The sequence below is a fragment of the Oncorhynchus masou genome, chromosome 30 (genome assembly GCF_036934945.1).
Source record: "Oncorhynchus masou masou isolate Uvic2021 chromosome 30, UVic_Omas_1.1, whole genome shotgun sequence".
Classification (NCBI taxonomy): domain Eukaryota; kingdom Metazoa; phylum Chordata; class Actinopteri; order Salmoniformes; family Salmonidae; genus Oncorhynchus; species Oncorhynchus masou.
Window position 1 is genome coordinate 54233447 of NC_088241.1, and position 9476 is coordinate 54242922.

Sequence of the window (9476 nt, forward strand, 5' to 3'; positions counted from 1 at the left end):
AGGACAAAATCACATTATATTCCACCTACTCCCCTGTCTCAGCCTCCAGTATTTATGCTGCAGTAGTTTATGTGTCGGGGGGCTGGGGTCAGTTTGTTATATCTGGAGTACTTCTCCTGTCCAATTCGGTGTCCTGTGTGAATCTAAGTGTGCGTTCTCTAATTCTCTCCTTCTCTCTCTCGGAGGACCTGAGCCCTAGGACCATGCCCCAGGACTACCTGACATGATGACTCCTTGCTGTCCCCAGTCCACCTGGCCGTGCTGCTGCTCCAGTTTCAACTGTTCTACCTTATTATTATTCGACCATGCTGGTCATTTATGAACATTTGAACATCTTGGCCATGTTCTGTTATAATCTCCACCCGGCACAGCCGGAAGAGGACTGGCCACCCCACATATGCTCTCTCTAATTCTCTTTCTTTCTCTCTCTCGGAGGACCTGAGCCCTAGGACCATGCCCCAGGACTACCTGACATGATGACTCCTTGCTGTCCCCAGTCCACCTGGCCGTGCTGCTGCTCCAGTTTCAACTGTTCTACCTTATTATTATTCGACCATGCTGGTCATTTATGAACATTTGAACATCTTGGCCATGTTCTGTTATAATCTCCACCCGGCACAGCCGGAAGAGGACTGGCCACCACCAATATGCTCTCTCTAATTCTCTTTCTTTCTCTCTCTCGGAGGACCGAGCCCTAGGACCATGCCCCAGGACTACCTGACATGATGACTCCTTGCTGTCCCCAGTCCACCTGGCCGTGCTGCTGCTCCAGTTTCAACTGTTCTGCCTTATTATTATTCGACCATGGTGGTCATTTATGAACATTTGAACATCTTGGCCATGTTCTGTTATAATCTCTACCCGGCACAGCCAGAAGAGGACTGGCCACCCCACATAGCCTGGTTCCTCTCTAGGTTTCTTCCTAGGTTTTGGCCTTTCTAGGGAGTTTTTCCTAACCACCGTGCTTCTACACCTCCATTGCTTGCTGTTTGGGGTTTTAGGCTGGGTTTCTGTACAGCACTTTGAGATATCAGCTGATGTACGAAGGGCTATATAAATAAATTTGATTTGATTTGATTTACTACAGTATGTTTCATTAGTAAAGCCTCCATCAGAGCATGTTTAGCTCAGTCGTTAGGCCATAAAGAGCCCATCGGCAGTTACTACATATGTACCCATTGATTCTTGAAGAATATAACCTAGAAATACCTCACAAGCTTAGTTCAACGCTCATAACTGGCAGTCTGATCTTCTGAACGGTCATCCTGGGAAAGACCCATGTCACATTTTTCCGTCCGGAATGCTGATGAAAGTGTTTCCTCTTGGTAAACGATCTGCGCTGATGCAGCAGAAACTCCCGACAGTCTTTCATTCATTCTGTCATTCACAAAAAAAGGAGAGGAGAAGAGTGAACCGGAGGTGCCACTTCTGCTTTTCAGGCCTTTATATAACCTCAACCCTGGTGAAGACTGACACTACAGAACTGACCCTGAGCTGAGCTGAGCAGCCTGCCAGAGAAGAGAGAGAATTAATTAATACATTTTTTCAACTTGTATTGTACCAGTGAAGATGGTGACCTGTGGAACTCTGGTGAAGATCTGGACAGCAGCAATCGTCATAGCAATGCTGGTCTGGACAGAGACAGGTGAGGAGAAGGGAATGTGTGTTAGGTGGTTAGAGGTGGAAGGTACATGGTTTTTGAAGTGATTGCCAGGTCAAGATGATGTGTTTCTTTGAGAATGTGTAAGTATGATTCTGACGAGGGATGCTACCAAAATGCATCCGTTTGTTCTGACATCTGCTGCATTTAAAAAAGTGATTAAAGAATGTTTCAGTGAGTGTGGTTGTTCCTTTATTCAAGTAGACCTATACTGTATGCCTTTTGAATTCAGTGCGCAGCTACTTTTTGTTACGACAAACATTTGAGCTGAGCACGTCAATTTTTCTTTCTATGAAAACTATTTCCCCTCCTCAGCAGATGGAGAGAAGCTGTCGTCGTGCTGTAAGACAGTGACCAGGAGCGAGGTGACCGATCCAATCACAGGCTACTGGACTCAGCACTATAACGCTCCCTGTGTACGGGCCGTCATGTAAGGAACAGATCTTTTAGTCTTTATTCCATTGAGGTTCATTCAGTTTAGTCTCATATGTTGTCACAATGTGCTTTACTGTATGTGGTGTCCATGTTGTGCCAAAGCCTCCAGACATGTTGTGTCATACCCCTTCAGTTTCTGTGTTAACAAAGTTTCTCCTGCAGCTTGGAGACGGAAAAAGGCCTGATCTGTTGTCACTATAAACAACCCTGGGTACGCCGCAAGATTCAACAGTTTGAGTAAGTTAACTATCACACACGCACGCTCACATGTGCACACGCACAGAGAAAGAACAAAAGAGAATAGGAAACTGATTGTGTATTTTTTTTCTCTTCTAGAATGGCCCGCAGGAGCTCATCATCTCCCTCTCTCTCCTCCTCTCCACCCTCTCTCACCTCCTCCCCTACCACTACCTCCTTACCTTCCTCTCCTCCCTCAGTCAACTTCTCTCCCCTGTCTCTCACTTCCACCCTTAGGTCTTTACCCTCCTCTCCCCCTTCTCTCTCCTCATCTTCCAACTCTCTCACTTCTACCTCCTTACCCTCCTCTCCTCCTTCTCTCTCCTCCTCTCCACCCTCTCTCACCTCTACCACTACCTCCTTACCTTCCTCTCCTTCCTCAGTCAACTTCTCTCCCCTCTCTTTCACTTCCACTCTTAGGTCTTTACCCTCCTCTCCCCCTTCTCTCTCCTCCTCTTCCAACTCTCTCACCTCCACCTCTACCTTCTTACCTCCCTCTCCTCCATCTCTCTCCTCCTCTTCCAACTCTCTCACTTCTACCTCTACCTTCTTACCCTCCTCTCCTCCATCTCTCTCCTCCTCTTCCAACTCTCTCACTTCTACCTCTACCTTCTTACCCTCCTCTCCTCCATCTCTCTCCTCCTCTTCCAACTCTCTCATCTCCACCTCTACCTTCTTACCCTCCTCTCCTCCATCTCTCTCCTCCTCTTCCAACTCTCTCATCTCCACCTCTACCTTCTTACCCTCCTCTCCTCCATCTCTCTCCTCCTCTTCCAACTCTCTCACCTCCACCTCTACCTTCTTACCCTCCTCTCCTCCATCTCTCTCCTCCTCTTCCAACTCTCTCACTTCTACCTCTACCTTCTTACCCTCCTCTCCTCCTTCTCTCTCCTCCTCTTCCAACTCTCTCACCTCCACCTCTACCTTCTTACCCTCCTCTCCTCCAGCTCTCTCTCCTCTCCTCTGTCTGTTTCCACCTCTCTTCACTCACTCTTCTCCTCTCTTTTCCCTGCTTCCCCCTCTTCTCCCCCCGTAACTTCCTCTAACCCCTCTCTGTCCCGCTCTCCCTCCTATCTCCTTTCCTCTCTTTTCCCTGCCTCCTCCTCTCCTCCCTCAATCACTTCCTCTCCTACATCTCTTTCCTCCTCCCCTCATTGGGAATCAACCGAGAATGCCTTAACTCAGCAGTCAACAGCCAACCAATAGAATCATTGCCAATGGCTAAAGTTCCACTAAAGTTCCACTTCCTCATATCTAAAAAAAACAGACTACCAATTTGCATATTACACTCAGATTTGATATCTTTTTAGTTATTATTTAATTCAGTTGTCATCATTATTTATGAAATATCTTCAAGGCCAGTGTCTCGTGTATTTATTAGTTAATTTCTTCAAGTAGTTATGATGACTTTTCGTTATACATGACCAATGAGTTCTTAATGAGTTCTTAATTTTATTTAACACATTTATTTATTAAGTACTTATACATTTAATTGGTTTCTTTTTGATCAATCAATGTTATTTTAAGAAATGTTTGTAAGAGAAATGTCCTTTTCGACTTATTTATTCAACAATAATGAGTTGTAAAACATCAGAAAATGGATGAAACTGAAATAGAAAATAAAAATGATGGAAATATTATTTTGAGTTGTCAGTCTGACTGTTTTGACATTGTGGTCAGACACTATGCATTTGCAGCATCAACTTTTCACACCTTTTGGTGTTCGTGTGTGTGTACCTTTTATGAATCCATCATTCTCTGAAACACTGCTGCAGGGGTTGGGAGTGTTGGTGGTTTGTTAAGGGGCAACAAAAAAAACAGAGAAGGAGAGAGGGGGGGCGGAGGTGTGACTATAGCATTACGAATACTGACCACATCACACCATAACACACACACAAACAAAAAAAGCAAGGTGGGTGTTTCCACCAGTACGGTATATGTAACCCACCGTCAGAAACGAAACCCCTGACACACCGCCTTTCCCAGATTCATTACGACGGTTACCAGACCAATCAGTACGACCTCCGACCCGTCTCCGTACTTTAGTGCCTAGCTGTGAATGTTTGTCTGTCAGTCAGTCATTTATTAATTAATTCAGTCAGTCAATATGTTCATGTTCCAGTCCAGGACCGTCTCGCTGGCACTCCTGATCACCATGTGTGTGTACCTCTCCTCTGTCTCTGCCAACTGTGAGTATTGATTCACTGATTGATTGATGTAGTGAATGATTGAAAACTACACATACATTGTTTATATTCTAGAACTATATATGAATATACAGTATATGCTATATACTATATTCACACACACATTAAAATAACATGTTATAATGCGTTTACAGTAACCATTGAGTTCTACCACTGTAGTGTACCACTGTAATAGGAAGCTTTTTGATAGACCCTCTACAACTCAGACACCTCTCAGACCCAGAGTGGTCCACAAACCACAGTTATCTGTACTTTTTAAATATATTTTAACTGTTTAGTTTGCTGGTAACGGAACTGATTGCAATTGTTTTGTAATCAGATTACATGTACAGTGCATTGGGAAAGTATTCAGACCCCTTGATTGTTTTGTAATCAGATTACATGTACAGTGCATTGGGAAAGTATTCAGACCCCTTGATTGTTTTGTAATCAGATTACATGTACAGTGCATTGGGAAAGTATTCAGACCCCTTGATTTTTTCCCACATTTTGAAACATTTTTCCTCCTAAATCTACACACAGTACCCCATAATGACAAAGTGAAAACAGGTTTTTAGAAATGTTTGCAGTTATTAAAAATTAAAAACAGAAATACTATTTACACATGTCTTCAGACCATTTGATATGAGACTCAAACTTGAGCTCAGGTGCATGCTGTTTCCATTGATCATCCTTGAGATGTTTCTACAACATGATTGGAGTCCACCTGCTGTAAATTCAATTGATTGGACATGATCTGGAAAGGCACATACCTGTCTATATAAGGTCCCACAAGTGACAGTGCATGCCAGAGCAAAAACCAAGGAATGAGGTCGAAGGAATTGTCTGTAGAGATCGGAGACAGCTTTGAAGGTTCCCAAGAACATTGTGACCTCCATCATTCTTAAATGGAAGAATTTTGGAACCACCAAGACTTTCCCTAGAGCTGACCACCCGGCCAAAATGAGCAATCGGGGGAGAAGGGCCTTGGTCAGGGAGGTGACCAAGAACCCGAGTTCCTCTGTGGAGATGGGAGAACCTTCCAGAAGGACCACCATCTCTGCAGCACTCCACCAATTAGTTCACATTCCAACAGGACAACGACCCTACGCACACAGCCAAGACAATGCAAGAGTGGCTTCGGGACAAGTCTCAATGTCCTTGAGTGGCCCAGCAAGAGCACGGACTTGAACCCGATTGAACATCTCTGGAAAGACCTAAAAATAGCTGTGCAGCGACACTCTCCATCCAACCTGACAAAACTTGAGAGGATCTACAGAGAAGAATGGGAGAAACTCCCCAAATATAGGTGAGGCTGTAATCGCTGCCAAAAGTGCTTCAACAAAGTACAGAGTAAAGGCTCTGAATACTTATGGAAATGTGATAGAAGTTTTTTAAAATGTTTTAATACATATGCGAACATTTCTCTAAAACTGTTTTTTCTTTGCCATGATGGGGTATTGTGTGTAGATTGATGAGGGAAAAAACATTTGGATACATTTTAGAATAAGGCTGGAACGTAATAAAATATGGAATAAGTCAAGGGGTATGAATGCACTGTAACTGATTACATGTAATTAGTTCCTCCCCAACCCTGTGCACGCACAAACACAGACACAGAGATAGACACAGACACAGGTCGGTTGATTCACACGTTGTTATTCTTTGCTGAGCCATCAGACACCTCTGAGGTGGGACAGGCTTCATGTCAGACTCTCACAATGATAAAATGTTTATGGTTACTTTAGAGATCTCACAATCTTTTGTTTCAGTTTTTTTTTCTCGCTCTCTCACTTCCCCCCCCCCCGCCCTCTCAGATCGTCGGCCCAGTAAGGTGACCACAAACTGCTGCACAAGTGTGTCTGACACTCCCATAAAATCTGAACTGCAAGGATACCGCATCCAAAACTCCATGCCACCCTGTGTTAACGCCATCATGTAAGTCTCAAACACCCACCCACACCCACACACAGTAGTAGTAATAAACTCTGTGTCTTGTTTCAGCTTCTACACAGTGAAAGGTGAGAAGATCTGCTCTGATCCCAAAACACCCTGGGTTGACAGGAGAAAGAAAGGTAAACAGGAAACACACACACACAGACACAGACACGCACACACACACAGACACGCACACGCACGCACGCACGCACGCACGCACACACACACACACACACACACACACACACACACACACACACACACACACACACACACACACACACACACACACACACACACACACACACACACACACACACACACAGTTTAATCTGGATGTCTCTCTCTAGGTTTAAAAGTGATGAAAAAGTGAAGAAGCCATGCTTGACCATGTCTGGAGCCTTCTGTACTGTAGATCTGCCTCCCTCTACAAGCCTCCCTCTACAAGCCTCCCCCTACAAGCCTCCCCCTACAAGCCTCCCCTACAAGCCTCCCCCTACAAGCCTCCCCCTACAAGCCTCCCCCTACAACCATCTAGAATAGTTTTCCGCATGTTTTCTTTTTCTGTTATATTTTGATTATTGTATCTGGTCGTTAGGACCTACACTTTGTTCTGTGGAAATGGATTGAATAATATTTATATTTTCAAATATATTTCTTTAAAATACTTGTTATGACAGTCAGTCTCTTATTTTGACATATTTTCTGTTAGTTTGAAGATAATTAGTCTATTGTTGTGTTTATGTTGATCTAAAACCACTGGAAAGCATACAAAGTGTGCTGTTCTGAAGTGAACAGTGTACAGTTTGTCTATGGGTTACTATAGCAGTGCTGAGAGGAGAAGTCTAACCTCATAGCACCATCTAGTGGCCAACTGGGACCACACAGTGTGACTGAGTAGGACCACAGAGCATGGCTGAGTAGGACCACACAGCATGGCTGAGTAGGACCACACAGCATGGCTGAGTAGGACCACACAGTGTGACTGAGTAGGACCACACAGCATGGCTGAGTAGGACCACAGATGCAGTGCTCAGGAGTGGGTGAAAATGTTCCTGATCTCATATTCTATTCTGAGTAAAATGAGTGGGGCTATGCTGTGTGTCACCTTTATACATGCACGACCTGGCTGTTGAAAGAGCAGCGGGGGCCTGCAGATAGTAAGTGTTTTATTTACGTAATGGCTGATCCTCTATGTATTATTAAAGCTCTAAAAGACACTCAGTCCATTCAGAGAGAGACAGATGAGGAAAGGTAGATGATAAAATGTAGGGAGAAAAATGAAGAGAGAATACAGTGTATGTAATACAGAGAGGGGAATACAATGGAGAGGGGGTAGAGAGAGAGGAAGAGAGGGATGAGTGGAGAGAAAGAGGGTGGTCAAGCAGTCTAACGTGTAAATAGGAGCGTGATGACCCTGTGTGTGTGTGTGTGTGTGTGTGTGTGTGTGTGTGTGTGTGTGTGTGTGTGTGTGTGTGTGTGTGTGTGTGTGTGTGTGTGTGTGTGTGTGTGTGTGTGTGTGTGTGAGCCAATAATAGTTGTTTTTGCCTTCTCAACCCCTTAGCTCTTTAATGAAGCAGTGAAGTTATCAGACACACCAATATATCCTCTAGAGAGAGAGAGATGAGAGGGATGGAGAGAGAGAGAGGCATGAGTGGAGGACAGGAGTGGCAGATGGTTATTCTTGTTGAGGTTAATTAGTCAGAGGAGTGGGCAGAAATGGCTGGGGATATGGAGGGATCGATGGAGAAGGATGGAGAGAGGAGAGGGATGGAAAGAGGAAATTGAGAAAGGAGATGGAGAGCGGGATGAGTGGAGGACAGGAGTGGCAGATGGTTCTTCTAGTGGAGGTTAATTAAAACTCTGAAGGCAGGAATGAAGGAATAAGAAAGAAAACGAGAAGAGGTGAGGAGAGTTAATTACAGGGCAAGGGGCAGCTATACAGTGTGATAGTTTAGGACAGAGAGCTACAGAGAACAGATGGTTGGGTCTCCAAAGCAGATCCTAGCAGCTTAGAACTGACACGTGTGTGTGTGTGTGTGTGTGTGTGTGTGTGTGTGTGTGTGTGTGTGTGTGTGTGTGTGTGTGTGTGTGTGTGTGTGTGTGTGTGTGTGTGTGTGTGTGTGTGTGTGTGTCTGTGTGTGAGAGAGAGAATGATGGACACACAATGCTGAAACCAGGGCATCAGAACACTCAAGGGAACCTCTGAGGCAGACGACAGGGCACCAGGTGTGTGTGTGTGTGTGTGTGCGCCAAACTCATTCCAGTGGAAAACAGAAATGCTTCAGGCTCCTGTCTCATAAACATCGGATATATGATGTTCTATAGAGACCCTTAGTTAGCTTCTGAAGACACACACACACACACACACACACACACACACACACACACACACACACACACACACACACACACACACACACACACACACACACACACACACACACACACACACACACACACACACACACACACACAATGTGGCAGCATGGACAGCTCCTCAAGGGTTCCAGCATGTATGGAATAAAACATCCAGCCTCTCTTGGCACTGTGGTAAAAGTTAATCTGTTTATCAAACAAGCAAATATCTTGAAACATCTCTATCTCTGTTACAAATGTTCCTCTTTTCAGTTTCACCTCAACTTGTATTGTTTGATTGACTGGTTGATTGAACCCAGATCTACTTTGGGGGTCAAAGAAAGAGTTAGACCCAAGTCTGGGGTTCCACAGCTGGAACTACTGTCGTGTCACAGTGAGGTGGTCTCTGTCTGCAGGATGGATTGGGCTCTGGAGTTCCGCTGGAAGGGGGTAGAGTTATTAGTCCCGTTATGGCTGATTGACCCCCTGTGTAGACGGTAGTCCCTCCACATGTAGCGCTTCAACGACACACTCCTCCACTTCAACTTCAGCTCCCCCTGGACCTGCACACACACACACACACACACACACACACACACACACACACACACACACACACACACACACACACACACACACACACACACACACACACACACACA

At 44.9% G+C, this 9476-nt stretch overlaps 3 protein-coding genes across 9 annotated transcripts in view; 2 read left to right on the plus strand and 1 right to left on the minus strand.

Moving 5' to 3' along the window:
- The first annotated feature begins 1488 nt into the window (after positions 1 to 1488).
- On the plus strand, positions 1489 to 3972 carry LOC135522780 (uncharacterized). 3 transcript variants are annotated; one of them, XM_064949371.1, is made up of 5 exons: positions 1489 to 1645; positions 1976 to 2090; positions 2258 to 2332; positions 2432 to 2715; positions 3324 to 3972. In XM_064949371.1, exons 1-5 carry the CDS (start codon positions 1570 to 1572, stop codon positions 3536 to 3538), a joined length of 765 nt encoding a protein of 254 aa, XP_064805443.1. In that variant the 5' UTR covers positions 1489 to 1569; the 3' UTR covers positions 3539 to 3972. The 3 variants fall into 3 exon arrangements, with proteins under 3 accessions (XP_064805443.1, XP_064805441.1, XP_064805442.1); XM_064949369.1 differs by having other exon boundaries at positions 2432 to 3462; XM_064949370.1 differs by having other exon boundaries at positions 1979 to 2090; positions 2432 to 3462.
- Positions 3973 to 4229: 257 nt separating this feature from the next.
- Positions 4230 to 7123, plus strand: LOC135522782 (eotaxin-like). The gene is made up of 4 exons (XM_064949372.1): positions 4230 to 4521; positions 6336 to 6456; positions 6523 to 6593; positions 6807 to 7123. Exons 1-4 carry the CDS (start codon positions 4440 to 4442, stop codon positions 6827 to 6829), a joined length of 297 nt encoding a protein of 98 aa, XP_064805444.1. The 5' UTR covers positions 4230 to 4439; the 3' UTR covers positions 6830 to 7123.
- Positions 7124 to 9002: 1879 nt separating this feature from the next.
- Positions 9003 to 9476, minus strand: part of LOC135522779 (vasoactive intestinal polypeptide receptor 2-like) — a 24030-nt gene continuing 23556 nt past the window's right edge. For all 5 annotated transcript variants that reach the window (XM_064949365.1, XM_064949364.1, XM_064949366.1 and 2 more), the window contains exon 13: positions 9003 to 9377. In XM_064949365.1, the coding sequence (XP_064805437.1) occupies positions 9204 to 9377 (174 nt within the window). In that variant the 3' untranslated portion in view covers positions 9003 to 9203. The remainder of the gene's footprint in view (positions 9378 to 9476) is intronic.